This window comes from Vanderwaltozyma polyspora, genomic scaffold (assembly GCF_000150035.1).
Source record: "Vanderwaltozyma polyspora DSM 70294 KpolScaffold1002 genomic scaffold, whole genome shotgun sequence".
Lineage (NCBI taxonomy): Eukaryota > Fungi > Ascomycota > Saccharomycetes > Saccharomycetales > Saccharomycetaceae > Vanderwaltozyma > Vanderwaltozyma polyspora.
Genome location: NW_001834693.1, coordinates 199056 through 220825, shown reverse-complemented (window position 1 = coordinate 220825; position 21770 = coordinate 199056). Strand labels below are relative to the sequence as shown.

The window sequence follows — 21770 nt, the reverse complement described above, 5'->3', positions numbered from 1 at the left end:
CCAGAAACCATCATCTGTTTATCATCCAGATGGACTTAGTTTTATATACTAATTAATATGCAATTTTTCATCAAAAAAATCGATGAGCTTTTCTTTGCCTATAGTTAATTAAAAATGGAAAATTAATATGCGGATGAAAAATTATTCATATAAGAAAGTTAACTCATCGCATTAGTAATTATTGTCTGAAGTATTATCATATCTTGATATGAGAGGCCAAGAGGTTGCTAGATTTCATATATATATATAGTAAATATGGCTCAAAAAGAAGCTCCTAAGAAATGGAAGGCTCCAAAGGGTCCTAAGCCTATTCAAAGAAAGAATAAAAATGTTATTGGATTAGGTAGAGCTATTAGACATGCTCGTCAACAGGAAAATGTAGTTGAATTTTTGCCAGATGGTGAAATGAGATTTACTACTGATAAACATGAGGCTAACTGGGTTAAGTTGAGATCAGTTACCCAAGAAAATGCTTTAGACGAATTTTTAAGTACTGCTGAATTAGCTGATAAGGATTTTACTGCTGATAGACATTCAAATGTTAAGATCATTCGTATGGATAATGGTGGTGATTCTGCCACTAGTCAAGGTTTTTCGTTGACTAACGAACAACGTGAGGAAATCAATGCTAAACAAAGGGAACATGCAAAAGAATTAATTGTTCCAAGGAGACCTCATTGGGATAAGGATACTACTAAATTTGAATTGGATAGAATGGAAAAAGAAGCATTTTTAGATTGGAGGAGACAGTTAGCACAGTTTCAAGAGAGTAATGAAGACTTATTGTTGACACCATTTGAAAGAAATATCGAAGTTTGGAGACAATTATGGAGAGTTGTTGAAAGATCCGACTTGATTGTCCAAATTGTTGATGCAAGGGATCCGCTTCTTTTCAGATCCATTGATTTAGAAAAATATGTCAAGGAAATTGATGAAAGAAAGCAAAATTTATTATTGGTTAATAAAGCTGATTTGTTAACTGTAAAACAAAGAATTGCATGGGCTAAATATTTCACATCAAGAAATATTTCCTTCACATTTTACTCTGCATTGAAAGCAAATGAAATCTTAGAAAGGCAAAAAGAATTAGGAGAAGAAACCTCAATCGATCATGATGATGATGAATTTTACAAACAAATTAACAGTGAAATAGAAGGTGAGGACCTTGATGAAGACATTATGGATAAGATCAAAATTTTAACCATTGATCAGCTAGAAGGCTTATTTTTAAGCAGAGCACCAGCAGAACCTTTAACTACCCCATTGCCAGGTCAAGATCCATTAATTCAAATTGGTTTAGTGGGTTATCCAAATGTTGGTAAATCTTCCACTATCAACTCGTTGGTCGGTGCTAAAAAGGTCTCTGTTTCCTCTACTCCAGGTAAAACTAAACATTTTCAAACCATTAAATTATCAGATTCTGTAATGCTATGTGATTGTCCCGGTTTGGTTTTCCCAAATTTTGCTTACAATAAAGGTGAATTAGTTTGTAATGGTGTTTTACCAATCGATCAATTACGTGATTATATCGGACCATGTACTTTGGTCGCAGAAAGAATTCCTAAGTATTATTTGGAAGCTGTATACGGTATTCACATTCAAACCAGATCTGCTGATGAAGGTGGTCAAGGTGAGGCTCCAACTGCCCAAGAGTTATTAGTTGCATACTCAAGAGCTCGTGGTTATATGACCCAAGGTTTTGGTTCCGCCGATCAACCTCGTGCCAGTAGATATATCTTAAAGGATTATGTCAATGGTAAGTTATTATACGTTAACCCTCCACCACATCTTGAAGACGATACTCCATACAATAGAGAAGAATCTACAGAGTTCAACCAAGATTTATATACTTTTGAAAGATTACCAGAATCAAGAAGAGAACAATTAAGAACAGCTGCCAAGGCAAAAGGAATAGATGAATTAGATTTAGCCCGTGATCTAAGTAAATTAACCTTCTCGCAACACACAGGTTCAGAAAATGGCGGAGAAGCAAAGTCAGTCACTCATGGTGGTAAACAAGCTGCACTTTATAATGCTGCCCATGATCTGGATAGAGAATTTTTTGAAATGAACAAAGTCAAAGGTCAATTAACTTCACCATTCCATAAAACACAAATGGATTCAGGTAACGGTAAGAAACACAATAAGAAGAACAAGAAAAGCAAAAAGAAAGCCAGTATGGCAAGTTCTTAAATTAAATAGACATACATAAAGCCCCAACATGTTTAGCCATATAATATTGTAAATTAATTTCCCGATTCAATTATACTTGCATTTCCTATACTTTAACCCTAATACAATTCTTAATGAGTGATGTACTTCATCTAAATTATTATCAACATAATTTTGATTACCCGGACCTAAGTTTTGGAAAAAAAAATTTTCCTCTGTTTTATACAAACCAATTCGGTAAAATTTTGGCATTTAAATATAACTTTTAATACAACTTACAGGTTTAATTGTAACAATCTTTTTCAATTACATTTTATTCTTTTTAGTTTCTATTCAGTTTTCTTTTTTTTTAATCTTTAAAAACAGCAAGGCTCTTCAACACATTTCGACATGCTCAACGTAGGTTTTCTAATTATTTCTGTTGGATGAATCGTATGATAATTCGGTTTATATTAAGAGTTTTTCTTAGTTATTGAATATTCAAACTTTTCACTTAAAGTCTAATAGGATTATGTTGGATATTTTGGCTTACAAATCCCACGCATTAAGAAATAAGCTCAAGATGCCTATATTAAATTTTACAACGCCTTTTTTCGCTAACAACGGCTGAAACACATCCACAGTCTGTAGTTTGATAGTAGATGGGCGCAAATTCTATTCATATACATACATATTTAGATCATCTTGTAGTAATGTTTACACAGCAATTCAAATAAAGTATAAGCACTGATACTTCTCATTAGTAAGTAAAGGTGCAGTAGTAAACTGATTTATTAAATCAGTGGCTGTTTATAATTGTACTTTAGCACTGAGTACTTGATTGCATCCAGGGAATTAATATCTGTAATAGTTCCCAAAGAGTAGTTTAACCAGTAACATATTAGTCAGACTTCCCTATTATAAAACGATGGCAAGTGTTGACATGAATTCTATGCTTTTATTCTTCTTTTTGAGAACTGCGTACTGATGAAAACAGATATCTACATTTCAGTATTAGATGTATAACATCATCACCTTTTTTTGGATTGAATTTGAATATCAAAATCAGGCAGTAACCAAAACACCAATACATAAATTTATGCTTATTTCAATATAGAATAAGCTATAAGAAAGGTATTGGATCTAAGATATTCGATCAGTTTAAGAAACCTTCAAGTCTTCCAACATTGTATTGATCTATTAACTTTAGTTTATGTGGAACTGGTTCAGTTGATGCAATGAATAAGAGAAGTCAAAAATCTACATTTAAAAACATACGTAAGTTCAACCAAGGGTTAAACTAAATTCGAAATACACTAGAAATATCTTCATCTTGTCAACTCTATTCGTAAATTGGATATATTGATTCATTATGCTCAAGTGCATTTCGGAACCGATTTTTATTGCTGAATATTGCTTAAGTTCGGCCGAGTATTTATCGGATCCGAATGCCGCCAGAATGCTGAGTCCAATGTAATTGTTTAAATTATAGATGTCAAACAGGTAGTTCAATATCACCAAGTAATCTATGCTTTAAAGTATTTCTGATTAAATCCAACCTATTCATCAATGAAATTAATTTTTGGAAAGACCAATTCCTCATTAGATTAATTGTTATGCAGTCAGAATAGATGTGTGTGTTAACAATACCATAGAATAATGTAGATTGTTTGAGCGATTTGGATAGCCATTTTTTAAATTCTTTTATGATATTAACTTCAATCGTTCCCAATTCCGAAATTTACTCTTGCATAATTCAATTATTGTATAACCTGTATAGATCCCTAAAATTCAATTCTGGAAAACAGATGAGAAATGTCAAATGGATATCCACGTTAACCCCCCTCCCTCCTTCCCTATTCATAAATGTTACAAATGCATTTGAATTTGTAAACTTAGAGGATAGAACACATAAAGCAAAAAGTAATCATAAAACGTTAGGTAAAATCTTTTAATAAAGTTGTGGCTTTAACCAAAAATAACAAGGATTTAGCCAAGAAAAGCCAGGAATTTAGAATTACCCAATTCAATCTAGATAATAACATGCTATTATCCCCTGAACTCAACAGTACATACAAGATCTATAACTGTATTAAACACTCTGCCAAGCTGAGAAAGATACCCTTCACTTCCTTGTTCCTTATATATGAAAGCAAGATATATATATATATATATAATTGTTTTTGAAACCTGCAACCACACTATGTGCATCCATATTGTTTTCCTTATTCAATATCGGCACCTGCATTTACCACTTCTAAGCTTCCCAACTAGAACTTCTTCTCTTGCGTTTACGACCCCTCTAAGCTTATGACCTCGTTTATATCCACTTATCTAATATACTAGGAATAGATTACAAACCACATGCAATGCCTTTTACATGCTCCTGTGCTCCTCCCTTATCCTATCCATATAAAAATTGACCGATTAACTGAACAATTCATATCTTTGTTCTTATTCTCACTCGAATTCTTATTCTCACTCGAATTCTTGTTTTTATTCGAATTCGAATTCAAGTTCTTAAATTCTTTGCATTGAATCGATTTTTTTTCCTCTTTGAGTAGCGAGAACTTTCAGTTTAACATCATCGAGATTCTTTAGCTGCATCTCGAGGTGAAAGAAAGGAAAGGAAAGGAAAGGAAAGGAAAAAATTCATTTGGGATAGAGAAGCAAAGACAGTTGTTATACAATATACTCTTGCCTGATTAATATAATTCCCAGTGAATTTATATATCAAGTTCCTAAATTATTTTTGTTTTTTTGGTATCAGTATTTGAATATCTACTACCTTTTTGGCTTAAGGTTCAACTTAGCAAGAGAATATTCCAGACAAAATGGTTAGAAGACCTTCAGTTACTGAGGATAAAGCTCCAAAGGAGCGTAAAATATCAAAGACCCATGCTGCTCATATAATTAATACCCAAGATGATTATAAACATAGATACATTTCTGTACAACCTCTAGACATTTTCTGCTGGGGTAGTGGTCCAATGTGTGAATTGGGTTTAGGTCCATTAGCCAAGAATAAAGAAGTTAAGAGACCAAGATTGAATCCATTTTTGTCAAAGGATGAAGTTAAGATTGTTTCCTTTGCTGTAGGTGGTATGCATACCATAGCATTGGATTCTGATATGAATGTTTGGTCTTGGGGTTGTAACGATGTTGGTGCCCTTGGTAGAGATACTTCTGGTGCTTCTGAAAAATTAAAAGATATGGATGCTGATGATTCTAGTGATGACGATGATGGTGATTTGAACGAACTAGAATCTACCCCTCACAAGATTCCAAGAGAAAATTTCCCACCTTTGGCTGATGGCCACAAGGTTGTTCAATTAGCTGCAACTGACAATATGAGTTGTATTCTATTTAGCAATGGTGACGTTTACGCTTGGGGTACTTTCCGTTGTAATGAAGGTATTTTAGGTTTTTACCAAGAAGAAATAAAGATTCAAAACACTCCTTGGAAAGTTCCAAATTTCAGCAAGTATCAAATTGTTCAATTAGCTCCAGGTAAGGATCATATGCTATTCTTAGATGAAGAAGGTGTTGTATTTGCTTGGGGTAATGGTCAACAACATCAATTGGGTAGAAAAGTAATGGAAAGATTCCGTTTGAAAACTTTAGATCCAAGACCATTCGGTTTGAAACAGGTTAAATACATTGCATCCGGTGAAAACCATTGTTTTGCCATTAAGAAAGATGGTAAGGTTGTAAGTTGGGGTTTAAACCAGTTCGGTCAATGTGGTATATCTGAAGATATCGAAGATGGAGCCCTAGTCGAATCTCCAAAGAAGGTTTTATTGCCAGAAGATTTCAAGGTTAAATCAATTGCTGCTGGTGAACACCACTCTTTGGTTTTATCTGAAGAAGGTGATTTATACACATTTGGTAGATTAGATATGTTTGAAGTTGGTATTTCCAAAGATAAATTACCTGAATCTGCTTACAAAGATGAGCACGGTAAAGCTCGTTCAATTCCAATTCCAACTAAATTAGAAGATGTACCAAAATTCAAGACTGTTGCCGCCGGTTCTCATCACTCTATCGCTGTTGCTAAGAATGGTATTGCTTATTCCTGGGGCTTTGGTGAAACATACGCAGTTGGTTTGGGTCCTTCAGGTGATGATATTGAAATTCCAACCAGAATTAAGAATACTGCAACTCAAGAACATAATATAATTATGGCTGATTGTGGTGGTCAATTTTCTGTATCTGGTGGTGTCAAGTTATCCGAGGAGGAAGCTGAAAAAAGAGCTGATGAAATGGATGATTAAGTTTCATTCAAAAAGTTGTATAATTAGTACGAATTGTATAAAATCTGTATTTGAACAATTGAAAAAATGATTGGGAACATATATATTAATATTTACTTAAATTATTTAATTTAAAGATTATCGATCCTAACTTTTAGACCATGTTCCATTAAATAGTCCTTAACATCTTTAACCGTATATTCTCCTCTATGAAACATACCTGCACCAAGGCAGGCATCGGCATGTGCCAACCTGAAACCGTCTTCAAAATGCTTAGGATTACCAGCTCCACTAGATGCAATAACAGGTATCTTTACGGCTTCTTTAACATGCTTAATCAATTCAATGTCATAGCCTGAATTTGAGCCATCTTTATCTATACAATTCAATAAAATTTCACCAGCACCAAGAGCTTCACATGCTTTTGTAAGTTCGTATACACCTATATCTCTAGCTTCTCTCCCACCCTTTATTGTACACTGATACCAACACCAATTTTGATTCTTTTCATTTGGATATTGAGTTTGGAATACCTTATTTTTTGTTTCTTTTGGATCAGATACATATACTTTCTTTGGATCTACAGATATCACTACAGCTTGAGCACCATATGCTCTTGAAATAGTTTCAATTGGAGAGGTTCCGTCACCAATACATCCATTTTCATAATAATTTTCAGCGGCATAAACAGCATCTGTACCAATAGAAACTTTATCAGCACCAGCTTTGAAGTATAAGCTTGCTACTTCTAGTGCAGGAACCACCGTGCCATCCACATCTATTATATCTTTAATACCACCGCCAACAGTTAATGGTACAAATACAGTTTTTGCAGCCAATTTTAATACATCTAACATTGGTGTATCTCTTAGGGGACAATTTTAAAAGAAGTAATATTTAAGAAAGTGATCTCATCTGCACCTTGTTCATAAATATTTTTGGGCCAATTCTACTGGTTTACCTAAAATTCTGACATCTTTATTGCCTTCAGATTCTCTAACATCGTACTGATCACCTTTAGTGACCACTAGATCCCCTCTATCATTAGTTCTCACATCGAGACATGCAATTAGTCTTCTAGTCAACCCATAATTAGAGTAATCATTTGCGAGCAATTTTTCTTCTTCTTGACTGTAGTTAACCCTTGGATGGTTTTGTCTCAAGAAATTATCAATTAGATCTAAGCCTGCTTTACCTGATTTTTCAGGATGAAATTGTGTTGCAAATATATTATCCTTATATACTGCCGCTATAAATTCCTCAGTACCATATTTAGACTTGGCAATTTTCCAATTTTCATTCTTAAGTCTTCTTTCAACTTCAGGGTTTAAAATTGCAGCATAAGAATGAACAAAATAATACCTTCTATAGGGATCTAATCCATAAAACAAATCTGAATCTGATATTACGCTATTCCAACCAATCTCAGGAACAGGTTTATCGTTGTCATCAAATCTTGATAATTTAAAATCCACGTAATTTAGACCACTACTTCCAGGACTTTCCTCAGAACCAGAGAATAGGGCTTGTAAACCAACACATATACCCATAATAGGTTTCCCTGATTTGATATAATCCCTTATAGATTGTTCAAATCCTAAGGAGAATAAATTATCGACAAAATGACCATAATTTCCAACACCTGGCAATATCAAAATCTCAGCTTTACTCAATTCAGGGTCTTCAGGCGACTTCACCAAATAAACATTGAATCCTAAACGTTCAATTGCATTTGCCAATGACTGAAGGTTACCAGAATTGACATCGATAACATGAACTGTAGCCATCTTCTTAATTGTAACAATGTTCCCTTTAAAAATTCCTGCAATGAGATAAGATGGTCGTTAGGCAACCCTTTATCAAGGGCCTAACACTAACCAAAATGAACATTACAATAAAACAAATGATAAATCAATTAACAATTCCACTAGATATTCAGACATCTGTCTTTTTATAATCGATTTGATCTATTCTAAGTTTAGCTTCTCTGAGTCATATCGTCATTATTCGCTTTTTACTATTAAAGGCTCTGATTGACTCTGGAACTCCTGAGTTAAAAGAACAAATTAATAGATCAATAGCAGTACAATCAGTACGATGAAGACTCCAAATCCATTGGAATTGATCACATTTGTAGTTCCACTGAATTGCTATCAGTGGTGTTTTAAATTCCACTTTATTCTAGTTATTTATTTATTAAGATAAATAGGTCAATAACTTCTATATAAACGCACATATATAGATATAGATATATATATTTGTCATTAACATGGAGGAGAATTTCATGATATTGTTGTAATTTTTCCAATAAAGTCAAATAACCTTGGATACTCGAGAATATTCATTAAGATTCTTTTGATTTTTTAATTGAATTTTGGTTTAAAATAACAGTATTATTCGTTTGCTTTTAGATCTAGATGAGGAAAAAAAAAGTGTTACAATTGAACATTAATTATCATATTGACAAAAGAGATTATAATGATCAAATGGATGAGTAGTGGGTAGTGAGGGGGGAGGGGATGATATAATAAGAAGAAGTTTGTCAATTGATTTAATACTTGATTCAATTTTTGTTAACTTCTCTTCTTTGTCTGACGGCAGCAGCTAATTTCCGTAGAACTTCATCAGTGGTTTCCCAACTGATACAAGCATCAGTGATAGAGACACCGTATTTCAAACCAGCTTTACCTTCTGGTGGAACACATTGGTTACCTTCGTTAATGTTAGATTCGATCATAACACCGGTAATCATATTTTCACCATTAGCAATTTGTTCACAAACAACGTCGTTAACCTTTGGTTGATTTCTGAAGTCTTTGTTAGAGTTACCATGGGAGAAATCGATCATTAAACCGTTAGAACCTTCTGGTAATTGAGCTTTAGCTTCAGCTACTGACTTTGCATCGTAGTTGGTACCTTTTTTACCACCTCTTAGAATGACGAAACAATGTTCATTACCTTTAGTAGTGGTGATTGCAGCCAAACCATGCTTAGTAACACCCATGAAATGGTGGGAGTGAGAAGCAGCTTTGCAAGCATCGACAGCAACTTCCAAAGTACCATCAGTACCATTTTTGAAACCAATTGGGAAGGATAAACCGGAGGCTAATTCTCTGTGCAATTGAGATTCAGTAGTTCTTGCACCAATAGCACCGAAGGATAATAAATCTGCCAAGTATTGTGGTGAGACGGTATCCAACATTTCAGAACCGATTGGTAAACCAATATTAGTCAAATTTACGAACAATTGTCTTGCTGATTGTAAACCTTTATTGATATTGAAACTATTATTAACATCAGGGTCATTGATTAGACCTTTCCATCCTACGGTAGTTCTTGGTTTTTCTAAATAAGCTCTCATAATAACACATAAATCATCTTTTAGTTCTTCAGAAAGTTTCTTCAATCTTTGAGCATATTCTTGAGCAGCTTCTAGATCATGAATTGAGCAAGGACCGACGATAACTAGAAGTCTATCATCTTGACGAGTAATAATCTTAATAGCATCTTCTCTACCTTTCTTTACGGTTTCGAGACAAGCATCAGTTGCAGGAACTTGAACCTGCAATAGAGCAGGAGAAACTAATGGATCGTAACCAATAATTCTAACATCTTCAGTATCAGCATGTGGAGCAGCCATTTTCCCTGTATTATTTCCTTATTTAAATGATCGATAGAGTACGAATGACAATTGACAACAATAACCCAAACACTAGCAGTAATCAAGGTATAATTGATTAATTGATTAACTAGTTATATAATTAAACAGAATACAAATTATCAATACAAGAACTGGAAAAAAAAAAATTTTTTTTTTTTCTTATATCCAATACAAGAACTTAATGAATAAGAAAAAACATATGAATATATAAATATATGACAGACAGACATACTAAATCAAGACCATTGAATTACTCAGCACCCAAAGAAAAAAAAGATACAAATAACCCAAAAAACTTGAAGCTAATGAACATGTCGTAATACTACTTTTGACTCATCAAGTAATAACATACCAAATTGACAAGGAAACGAACAATAGCAACAAGAACCACAGCAAGAACCACAACAAGAACAAGAACAATGAGCAATGAGCAATGAACAAGGAAATGATATAGAAATGTCTGCTAAAATGCACCAAAGCAAAAAGAATACACAGACAAATCCCAAAAACTGAAATTGTAGTAAGTTCAGAGTTAAATTCGAACCCAAATGTATGTAGGGTTCAACATTACCATTAACAATAAGAATCAATTGAATTGAATTGATCACAAAACAAGAAAGTTCCTTCAAGGTGTAACTTCATTGATAACTCAATGTTTGTCAGTTCTTGTATATATCTAACTCTCCAGTTTGTGTTATACTAGAGACTACAAACCGTTCTTGTTAAAACCTCAAGTACTGATCATTCAATGAGCAATGAATTATATCAATTGTACAAGTTGAGGCTACTACTACGACAATACAACTCTAGCTGAAGGTGAGATGAGATGAGATGAGATCAAAAGTGAAAAAAAAATTTGTTCAGTTTTTTGGTCTTTTTTTGGCTTAAATTTTTCACTCTTGGTCAGAGAGACAACCAGAGGGTATTGTATATACCTCTTATTTCAGGAAGAGAGGATACTTTTTACATTACCATTTCCATTGGTTGACTTTGGATTACGATGGACTCTACGTCGGATTAGAGCTTGAACTTGGACTTGGATTTGAACTTTTCTGGCCAAGCTTAAGTTACGTTACGTTACGTTACGTTATGTTAAGATAAACTATGTTTCTTCTCTTGAGAATTGTCATTCATTCATTCTTTGTTTTTTAAACAGTTCTTTATGGTGTGGTCTATACTTTGTATTCAGTAGACCAGAAAGAACATACTTGAGTATATATATATTTAATAATTAAATTATAGTTAATTATTTGTTGATATGGATATATATGTATATATATGCAGGTTTATATAGTACTTTTTGCTGGTTTTTTTTGTTAATATTTATTTTATTTTTTTTCTTGTATCCTCAGTATATAATATGGCATTAAGTTAGTTTTAACCTTTGGTGTATATCTATTGAGGAATGTAATTATCTTCTTCTTGATCGTTTTCAAATGTAGCCATTGTTTCTGGTGGTGGGACGTATCTTACTCTTCTCGCACCAAAGTTTCTATTGTGTGAATAGACCCCTTGAGACCCATTGGCATTACCAATACGGTCGGCTAGAGGTACTGCAAAGCCACCTCTGGATGCGTCGTATTCGAATCTTAATTCATCACTCACTTGACCTCCGCTCTTACCACGACCGAATTGTCTTCCATCTTCAAATCCTGGATCTAAATCGATAGTAATGGTTCTATCATCTAACTTGGTATCGCTTAAATACTTGACTGCATTTAATGCTTCATCTGGGGTGTTATATATTATAAAACAAAACCCACATGGTGTATACTTGAATCTATCCAATCCCATGATAATTCTTTTAATACTACCACATTTTGAAAATAATTCATAAATTTGTTCTTCTGATGTATAAAATGAAAGATTACCCACGTAAATAGTTGCTGATTTCATCGATTGACGCAACTCATCTAACCCATTTGCAACATTTTTTCTTGCTTTACGCAGTAGATATGTAGATGGCTTGTCTAAACGATCAGTGGAATGATCAAATTTAATCTCATCAAATTCTGCTAAGGACATCTTGTTATATCTTTAAAATACGTTGGTGTGTTTTTTGTAGTTCCTTTCCTTTCCTTTGTTGACTTGTTGTGTATTCTAAATTGTCAAAAAAATTGATAAATGCTTTGGCTTTCAACCTGTAAAATTCCACAGAAAACTATAAACTATAAAACTAGTAACAGTGACAACAATTCTCCCTTGCTATTGGTGTTATATCCCTTTGCTTTCTTCCATTCCCAGTATAGTTTCCAACAACTTATTTGCTTAAATACAGCTTTAAATATCAAGTTTTGGCATAAAATCGGTGATGTGAAAACCACAAAGCAAAGATGATGTCCGGGTAATTTATGAAATGTCACTCTATGATACTTAAAGGTTACAGTGACAGTGACAGTGACAATGATAACGTGGTCCATTACAGATAAGAGACATTGGGTTAATTCATATAAATAATATGTAATATCTAATGATTGTTAAAGTAAGTCTTCCAATTTCTCTGGTAGCTAAAATTTAACATTTTTCTCATCCCTTCCAGATTTTAAAACCATTACTTTTACTAAATTATGAATAATAACTTCAACTAATGGTAGATTTTTTCACCAAAATTTGATATCATTTTACTATAGTAACATTTAACTAAAATGTTACCAAATCATAATATTTGGCTGCATTCGTCAAATCCAGTCTCCCATCCAATAGCCTATACTTTCCAATTATCAACTCTTTAATTATTGCGTCTACTGTATTTCCTTGCCAGTGTAACAAATATCAATATTTAAACATATTGTTGTTGAGGCTTAAGAAGGACACGGGGTTTGTAATTGATGTCGAATTCTCTTTGCAGATGCTTGGGATATTAAGTCGATAGTAAAGAAGTATAAACTTTTTCAATAGGTTGTTATTATATATTGGATATAAATAAGTCCAGATGTTATAACATCTGATAGGGCAACCCTTTTATATATCATATCAGCGTATAGTAGACATTTATTATAATTAAAAATTGCAACAAAAAAGAAAAATGGTATTTCATTCCTCAACCGCCAACTACTATTCAGATAACTCATATGAACACTAAGATCGAACCACCCAGAAAAAAGAAAGCACAGTAGTTCCTAGATTTGATCAAAATTTTGTCCCAAATTTATTGGCCATTGTTCACCTAAGGCAGGATCCATAAATCAATCCATCACTGACCCGAAGATAGGATGGTTACAAGAACAACATAAATGCTACATAAAACCAAATTCCAATCTTTGTAATCCACATTTGTTAGTCCAATCACATGAAGATGGGTTATACCGGTTAACAATAGTTGTGTCAACAGAGGGATATGGAGAAGTGCTAGAAGAAATTGATATTAATCATAACGTTATTTATTTAGGAGTTGCGGATTATTTTTCAAGATCATTACAGAAGTCACATCGTAATTATACGGTATCTGGTTTAGAATTACAAGCAATTACAGGTGCTCTGCGGTATGTCAGATATATTCTATATGAATGACACTTGGAATAATGAACAGATCATCGAGCACTTTTAACAGTTTAGTTAAAAAAGAAACGAATCAGAAGAATAGCCAGAGAGTTAAAAATTTCAGCGGATCTCACATCCACCGTCACTCATCTCCCAGGCCCTGGAAACCCAGCGGCAGATGCCATATTTTATAATTTTATCAATGAGATTACAATGCTCAAACCATAACAAAAAATCGGCAAGAAGTCTAGCATGAACTATGGAAGGGCTAACATTTTGGATTAGTTATTGCTGACATTGGTCATGTGACTTTTTTCTATAAAGCCATATTATCATGTCTCACGAGTGTCTGGTCGAACCGAAAACTCTTCAGGTTATCTGAAGTTTAAAAGAAGAATATTTATAGTAATATAACAAGTAACTATGTATAAACTAAAAGAACGATCCAGTTATCTAGTAACAGAGTGACCACAATGAGCCAACGTAATCCTACAAACCAGTAGTTATAAATCTAAAACACCCAACAATTTAAATTTAGCATTCTCCAATAAACTACAGCTAAGAAACTCCAGAATTCACATGAAAGAATACAAAAAAATATGTACACGTGATTATTAGGATCTGTACATGGTTGTGATATAAGCTACTTTGTTTAAAACACACATAACTTTCCTATCCGATATAGTGTAACGGCTATCACATCACGCTTTCACCGTGGAGACCGGGGTTCGACTCCCCGTATCGGAGTATTTTTTAAATTTTTCTTCCCCATTGCTCAACCTCCTTCACCCAACGCTAATTCATACTTGTAGGTTTCATAGCTACCACATCAATCACAAACACAAACTCATCCATTCATTACCTTTCAAAGTGAGAAAGTAAAAAGAAAGCCAAGCTGAGCTAAGCTACTCAAAACACACCAATCAGCTACTTAATACTACTATCACCACTACTTTCTTGACCAATCTCCACGTGACCAACCGAATAGCAACCGATAGTAACATCTTGTTACTATCCGCAAACAAAAAGAAAAAAGAAACGAGTTTTTGAAAAATTGCCAAAATTGCTGTAAATTACCCGGCTTTCCGTATGGCTTAGAAGAGTTTGGTGGTTATAACCAAACTCACCGAAAATTGATTTTAAAGGTCTGTATTGGTATATAAAACAATATAAAAATATATTCAAAGGATTAATTATACTGTGATTGAACCTTTGAACTCAATTAGATCTCAGAACTAGTCTGAAGTGTTTTATTTTCTTGCATATCTAGGGTACAGTGTATTACAGTGTGTTTGATTTTGGCTTGCTGTTCTAGGTCGTCGTAGCTGGTAAAAGAATAGACTGAGTTTTATCCTTAAATTTTGAGTTGTGAATGGAAATACTGCAATATAACAGCATATATTAAGATAAGGTGAGCTAGAAGTAAATTAAGACTGGATCAATACGGACTGGTGACTCAATATAATAACAGAAAAAGATGTCTGAAGACAATAGCAAGAGTACTGAGTTGGATGTAGAGCCAGCTTCTGGTGGTAGTGATGGTGGTGCTGAAAAAGTCACCATTGAGAAAGAGAGTCGAGATGTAGAATATAAAGTGGATATAGAAGCAAAGGAGACTGAGACCGAAGAAACTGAGTTGGCTAATAAGGGAGAAGTCGAAACTGAAACTGAAGCAGAAGCAGAAGCAGAAGCAGAACCTGAGGTTGGTATTGAAGTTGAAGAAGAGGAAGAAGAAGGTGAAACTAGATGTATCTGTGGTGAACTAGACCCTCCAGATGATTCAGGCCTGTACATTCAATGTGAACAGTGTGGGGTCTGGCAGCATGGTTACTGTGTAGGTATAGCGCAAGGCGAAGATTCTACTCCAGATAAATATTGGTGTGAACAATGCAAACCTGATTTGCATCGTATATATACAGTAGAGGCTACTGGGGAGTTGAGATCTTCTTACAAGCCTGTTCAAGAGAAAAAATCACAAAATGAAAGAAGGAGAAGAGGTGGTGATAGATCAAGAAATAATGGTTCTAATACTGCCAGTAGCGGTAGATCAAGTGGGAACACTACCAGTAATTTGGAATCTGTGAAAAATGAACAAATTGAGGAAGAAAAGGGAGCACCTATTAGTACGAGTAGAAGATCAAGAACTAGTGAGTCCACCGAAGATCCGATGGAAGAAGATACGGAAGAACGAGAACCAGGCGAAACAACCCCAAATGTTACAAGAGATGCTAGAGTAGGAGCTGTCGGGGAAGAAGATGAAAATGATGATGGTGATGATGATGATGATGATGATAATAACGAGTCTAGCAGAAGATACCAAGATAGAAAAAGAGCTACGTTTTCCGCAAGAGAAGAAAAGCATTACCAATTGATGCTGGAAAAAGCTATAAAGGAGAGCAAACGCGCAACTAATAACTCTGCAGAAGAAGAAATTACAGATGAAAAGAAATTAAGTACTGATGCCGAAATTAATAGAAATGATAAACCTACGGAGAATAACTTGGCTGATGACACCACTAATCCAAATACAAGGACCTCCACTAGGAGGAGTCCAACAGCAAGGTCAGAGACAGTATCTTCAACAGAAGAAAATGATATTACCGATAGTAAAGATTCTTCAAATTTAACCGGTTGGAATCAAAATAAACGTACAGGAACAAGAAAATCTCAAAGAGTATCAAAAGCTAACAGTAGGAGGAAAGCGAAATCACCATCAAATACACCAAATGTTACTGGTTCAAATTCAAATCTATCTGCAGAGCCAGATATCAACAAACCGGTAAAACCAAGACTCCCCCCACAAAGGACTTCCTTAAATGAAATGAGAAGGCGTGTAGCGGCTATACTGGAATTTATATCAAGAACACAGTGGGAATTAGGCCAAGAACAAAATTCAAAGGACGATCTAGTACGATTCGTTGAAAACCAACAATTCATTAAACAGGTCGATCTAATATATGGTAATTATGATGAGAGTTTAAAAATTATGGACGATTTAACTAGAACTCTACTGTTGTGGGAAAAGAAATATTCAAATGGATCTTCATTTAACGATTAGTGATATTAAGTTAAAAAACACAAATATATACATAAAATATCTATAGGTTTAGTTAATAAATTCATAATAAAATATCTATAGGTTGAGTTAATTAATAAATTCACAATAAAATTTTAGAAAATACCAAAATCAATTATTTTCTCATTGAATCTATAAAATCCTTTGTGGATACCATATTCGAACCACCTAAAATTAATCTAATGTTACCGTGATTACTCTTCATAGTTTCATTGAATTCATGAACAAGTCTAGCTTCTTCAAATGTGGCACCTCCTACAAAAAAGATGATTACATCTTGTGGAGGTGCCATATGATGTCCTTTATTACCATTGGCATTGAAATACTTATATCTTGTATTCGCACGCAATTTGTTTTTAGATAGATCAGATAAGAGATCGGATAAATCAGGAACATGTTGCATATACACATTATCCGCTATATTCCCACTTTTACGGTTTGCATCTCTTCTACCCATACGGTTATTGAACTTTTTAGCTAACTCACTTAAAATATCTTCACGTTCTTTATGTTGTGTTTCATTATTTGTTCCACTTAATAGGTCGACATTTGTCGAATTTCTTGCGTTCATTGTACTGAAGAAATAATGTAAGAAATTTACATCCTCTATTGGTACACCTGAAAATTTAAGTTTATTTATAATTTCTTCTACTTTTTGAGGATGTTTTTCACCATGCCTTACTATATATAGAGTCACCAATTTGACTTTATAGTATGGAGAGAGTTTTTCATCTGGGTAATCCAAAAGTTTTAACAGAGTAGAATAATCTTCTTGGTTATCATCATGAACCGACAAATTTTGTTCTAGTTCACTCAATTCCCATATATCCTTAGCCTGCAATTGTCTATCCAATTCACCTACTATTGCCATATGTTTTGCTACATTTCCTGAAAGTTTTCTAAATTCTGGATATTTTTCAATGAATGATTTAATGTCCTCAATGGAATTTATTTGACTGTTCGATTGTGTTTTTCTTTTATAAGTCTCAACGTATTGTTTTACTTTATCCCCTAATTCACCAAAATTCAGAAACATAGTTTCATTATAGAACTGATCTTGTTTTGAAGACAACGTAACTTTTTCTAAATCTTTATCGATGTCAGGAATAGACGACAAGTCCACAATATTTCTGGTGACCCCAATATATTCCTTTATCATTGACTGATATGTCCAAGGTTGAAGAAGAGGAGTTACCGGATCATTCATACGATCTAGTAAAATCAATAATGGCGGGGAATCCTTTCTAGGGAAATCGAACAAACTTTTTTCATTTTCTGATATTTTTTTCGAGACTTCTTTAGCCAATCTAGCACTTAGTTTACTATTATTTTCGTAAACGATCTCAGGCTTCAATTTCAATGACAACAATAGAGAGAACAACGAATTACTACAACTTTCTAAACCAATTTCATCCCATAGCAATTGATTGCGGAATAAAGTCTTAGAAGGGATCTCCAGTGAAAATAGATCCTCACCTAAAATCTGATAATCTTGAAAAATCTCTTCAACTTTTGAAACTGCCTCCATATCATCGGATTCAGCCAAACGTTCCAACTGAGACTTGTTAACCGTATTACTGAAATAAATGTAATAATCGGCATATCTAGGATTCTGCAATTCCTCCAATAGATATTCAATAGTATCATCCGAAGGTTTAACATAAACAATGCACTTTACATGTCTCATTGTATCACGGTTTTTATTTTCAATTGTATCTATCAAATAAATATTATGGTTTAAAAGATCACTTTGAGTAGCACACATAGAAATCGTAGAAGTAGTGTTCTTATCCAATAACAATGCCTTAACCCTACTACTATCCAAAACAGAAGCCTTGGACTTTGCTTCCGAAGTAACTATTCTATTGATATAGAAATCAGCAACATCAAATAGATTCATATCCCTTTACTGTTCTTACCAAACCTCTTTTTTTCTTTCCCTCTAATTTAATCACTTTTAAACCAAATTTGATACCTTAAAACACAGATACACAGACACACACACAAACTTAAAGGCAATTTCAATCAAAAACTATCTCAATATAATACAATACCCATCATTATCGCATCAAACCTTTATATATCTTATGTTAGTTGTCACTTCCTTTAATTGTTTAATTATCAATATCTCGGATATTTTGGTTGATATCAAATCCATAAAAAAGGAACAACTAACTGATAATATCTTTAAGAGAAAAAGAAGTTAATGTTTGCTAATAATTTAAGAGACCTATGATACATTTAGGATACTAAAAGCTTGTTTAAGGTTTGATTAGAGTTTAACCGAGGGGATTAGATATAGTTTGCAGTTGTAGTAATCTAAATTGTTTCTGGTGTCCCTATTGTTTGGTTCAATTTGGATTACTTTTAAAAAAGTTGTCAGTTGCTATTTGAAATATTTTATTTTATTTCAGTTTCTGATAGGTAGTAATTGCTAGAATATTTGGTTTAAGAGTTAGTTAGTCTTTTGAATTAAAAGGGGGTGGTGGTGCTTTATTTTATTTATCATGGGTAATCGTGGTAGGACTATGAAGCCAGATTCCGAATTACAAGAATCTGGTAATGGTGGTGTTAGAGATGGGAATAACTCTCCATTGGGTACTCTATCTAATCCAAATTTAAAGTATATTAGACAATTCTCTACGAGGTCAAGGACAAAAAGTTCTGCAAGTTTCAAAGGTTTAAACCGGTATTACAGCAGTGATGGTACTTTCGATCCTGAAATTTCAGGTAGTACGAAACATGGCTCTTTAAAGAAATGTAAAAGTTCAGATATCCTTTATAAACGAAGAACTTGTAGTGGATTGAATATGACTTCGATATCTGGCAAAAAGGGTCACGAAAATACAGGCGAGAGTCGTTGGAATACCGTCATTGATGGACCTCTGAGTTTTGGTGGTGGTGGCTTAAAGCCAAGAAGAGGTAAAAGTACTCATTCAGTTCTAGAACTACATGATGCCGATGAAGCAAGAGATGATGATTCAACTACTGATGAAGAAGTAGAATACTTCACAGAGGAAGATGAAGAGCAAGCACAAAAGCAAAAAATGGAATCTCAAATGGATAAGAGCAATCAATCTCAGTTAGGGAATCCAAGAAACGAGAGATTTCCTGAAGGTGAAATGGTTAAGAATAACATCCCAGCAGAGTCCAAGCTGCTGAGGAAGGATTCTGATGTTCTAGCGGAAACAAACAATGACGCACCATTGTTGAGAGATAGAAATAGAGATAATTCAAACACTAAATTAACAAATCAATTAAGTTACAAACCTCCATCTCATATGATAAAACCTTCTAACTCAAGAAGTAGTGATTTCAATAAAAGTGCTTCAAGTCAGGATATCAAGGCAAATGATAATGATGAAAACTTTATTAACAATGATGAGATCAATGATGATGATATCATAGATGATGATATCATAGACGATGTTGGAGAAGATCACATCGATGCAGTAACGTCTCCAAGTGACCTAATAGAGACTGAAGCACATAGTTTAAAAAGACAAGGCAAACATAGTTCCCAATTGAATGCTTTACAAAAGGAAAATAACAAAGTTGAAGTAGTGGATGAAAATATAATTAGTAACGAGCATTATGTAAAGCCAGAAGATGGCCATACTGATCAATATGTCCCTGATATGATACTCTCACAATCAACAGGAGTAGAAAGACATTTTGAAAACCAATTATCAATGTCGAATACATTAGGTGCAAACGATTATAATCAAATAAATGAACAAGGGGAAATACCTAAAGAAGTTTTAATGAAAATGGAAAATAGAGAGAGTATGAAAAAGAATAATGGAGCTAATGAATTGCAATTCAATACTATTAGAGAACAGCAAAATCAAAATTTACAAAGTTCAAGGCCAAAGTCAAATTCCAATTTCTCAAATTCAATTTCAAGTTTGACAAATAATTTACAAAGAGGTACACCTGAGGGATATTATGGAGGATCTAAATTCAACAAATCATCTATGAAGAGTGCATCACAGAATTCACTAGAAGCTCATAATGAGAGGGTTCCATCGAAACATAATGAAAGCTTACTATCTCAAGCACCGCAAACAAGACAAAATAATACATCTTTAAATAATTTTGCACAATTTTTGAAATCAGATGGCATGGATGGCGATTCTAGGACACAGAGAAAATTATGGTTGCAAAGAGAAAACTCGATTATGGATTTAAATTTACAAAATGATCATAGTCATGCAGTATTCATGGCTAGTAACATTGAAGTTAAAAGAGAATTTGAAAGGATATCACATGAATATACGAGTGTTCGTAGGTTTTATAATCCAATCCGAGAAGCATTAACAAGAGTTTCTTCAACTCAAAGACACCATTACAATAATGGGTCTCATTCCCAAAGTTTGAATGCAGATTTAGGAGAAATACTATTTTCCAATTATGGAGAACAGACGAAATCAGTTAACGAATTGACGAATTCCTCTACTCAAGCAAAACTAAACAGAGTTTTAGCAAACATTTGGAAAGAAGAGACCGCGAATTTCAATAAAGACACTAATCCATTGGCCAAGAATAAATTAGCTTCATCTGGTCATCATATGAAAAATGCACAGCCTGCTCGTCATTCATTAAGAGGAGTGATAGGATCCGGAACAGGATTACATCATCAACGAACAATAAACTCATTCCAACCTACAACGAGAGCTGTTCATCGTAGAATGGAAAATAATATGAATGCACAGCAACAGCAGCAACAACAACATCAACAAGTACAGTCACATCAGAGATAATTCAAGAAACAATAATTATAAAACATGAACTAAAAGAGAACAATATGCATAAGAAAGCTACTAAAAAAACAAAAAAACCAAATTATTTGAATTTAATATAATACAACAGCATTAATCTAAATGATCTTTATTTGAGACGTTAACTGATATCTTTTATCATCATTAATATTTTTTCCTAATTTTAGTAGTTATTTCAATAATTATAATAATAAATATATATATTTATATATTCGATAAATTAATGACCATTGATCCTAAATTTAAATAAACAATAATAAATTAAATTATCTGTTAATCAAGATGGCCATTTAAGACTTCCAACTTGTTAGTCCATCAATTAGGAACAGGAAGTGTCCATCTGGTCAAGTTCATTCATCTAACGTTAT

General features: G+C 33.6%; 8 protein-coding genes, 1 non-coding gene and 1 further gene across 9 annotated transcripts, besides 5 other annotated features; 6 read left to right on the top strand and 4 right to left on the bottom strand.

The window, feature by feature from the left end:
* Positions 1–255: 255 nt before the first annotated feature.
* LSG1 (ribosome biogenesis GTPase LSG1) lies at positions 256–2193 on the top strand (the record flags this gene model as incomplete). Its single annotated transcript, XM_001647243.1, has 1 exon — positions 256–2193. The coding sequence occupies one exon, from the start codon at positions 256–258 to the stop codon at positions 2191–2193; it is 1938 nt and encodes a 645-aa protein (XP_001647293.1).
* A 2792-nt stretch (positions 2194–4985) lies between these two features.
* SRM1 (Ran guanyl-nucleotide exchange factor) lies at positions 4986–6425 on the top strand (the record flags this gene model as incomplete). Its single annotated transcript, XM_001647242.1, has 1 exon — positions 4986–6425. The coding sequence occupies one exon, from the start codon at positions 4986–4988 to the stop codon at positions 6423–6425; it is 1440 nt and encodes a 479-aa protein (XP_001647292.1).
* Positions 6426–6535: 110 nt separating this feature from the next.
* Positions 6536–7285: a sequence feature (similar to hypothetical protein; correction of possible frameshift sequencing error~similar to Saccharomyces cerevisiae HIS7 (YBR248C)).
* On the bottom strand, positions 6536–8191 carry Kpol_1002p81 (the record flags this gene model as incomplete).
* Positions 7288–7332: a sequence feature (similar to hypothetical protein; correction of possible frameshift sequencing error~similar to Saccharomyces cerevisiae HIS7 (YBR248C)).
* Positions 7334–8191: a sequence feature (similar to hypothetical protein; correction of possible frameshift sequencing error~similar to Saccharomyces cerevisiae HIS7 (YBR248C)).
* A 776-nt stretch (positions 8192–8967) lies between these two features.
* On the bottom strand, positions 8968–10044 carry ARO4 (3-deoxy-7-phosphoheptulonate synthase ARO4; the record flags this gene model as incomplete). The annotated part of the gene is made up of 1 exon (XM_001647241.1): positions 8968–10044. The coding sequence occupies one exon, from the start codon at positions 10042–10044 to the stop codon at positions 8968–8970; it is 1077 nt and encodes a 358-aa protein (XP_001647291.1).
* A 1416-nt stretch (positions 10045–11460) lies between these two features.
* CBC2 (nuclear cap-binding protein subunit CBC2) lies at positions 11461–12090 on the bottom strand (the record flags this gene model as incomplete). The annotated part of the gene is made up of 1 exon (XM_001647240.1): positions 11461–12090. One exon carries the CDS (start codon positions 12088–12090, stop codon positions 11461–11463), a length of 630 nt encoding a protein of 209 aa, XP_001647290.1.
* Positions 12091–13194: 1104 nt separating this feature from the next.
* Positions 13195–13731, top strand: Kpol_1002p78 (Tkp3 protein; the record flags this gene model as incomplete). The annotated part of the gene is made up of 1 exon (XM_001647239.2): positions 13195–13575. A coding segment is annotated over one exon (381 nt), but the record flags the coding sequence as incomplete, so codon positions are not given.
* Positions 13591–13617: a sequence feature (this is one fragment of gene Kpol_1002p78, which is interrupted by a gap, the other fragment is Kpol_1002p78f1~contains possible frameshift sequencing error; similar to AA sequence:UniProtKB:Q7LHG5).
* Positions 13621–13731: a sequence feature (this is one fragment of gene Kpol_1002p78, which is interrupted by a gap, the other fragment is Kpol_1002p78f1~contains possible frameshift sequencing error; similar to AA sequence:UniProtKB:Q7LHG5).
* Positions 13732–14220: 489 nt separating this feature from the next.
* Positions 14221–14292, top strand: Kpol_1002trna1. Its single transcript has one exon. It is a non-coding gene; the product is annotated as a tRNA-Glu (tRNA).
* Positions 14293–15022: 730 nt separating this feature from the next.
* On the top strand, positions 15023–16603 carry CTI6 (Cti6p; the record flags this gene model as incomplete). The annotated part of the gene is made up of 1 exon (XM_001647238.1): positions 15023–16603. One exon carries the CDS (start codon positions 15023–15025, stop codon positions 16601–16603), a length of 1581 nt encoding a protein of 526 aa, XP_001647288.1.
* Positions 16604–16736: 133 nt separating this feature from the next.
* VPS45 (Vps45p) lies at positions 16737–18521 on the bottom strand (the record flags this gene model as incomplete). Its single annotated transcript, XM_001647237.1, has 1 exon — positions 16737–18521. One exon carries the CDS (start codon positions 18519–18521, stop codon positions 16737–16739), a length of 1785 nt encoding a protein of 594 aa, XP_001647287.1.
* Positions 18522–19128: 607 nt separating this feature from the next.
* Positions 19129–21384, top strand: TCO89 (Tco89p; the record flags this gene model as incomplete). The annotated part of the gene is made up of 1 exon (XM_001647236.1): positions 19129–21384. The coding sequence occupies one exon, from the start codon at positions 19129–19131 to the stop codon at positions 21382–21384; it is 2256 nt and encodes a 751-aa protein (XP_001647286.1).
* Between the last annotated feature and the right edge of the window lie 386 nt (positions 21385–21770).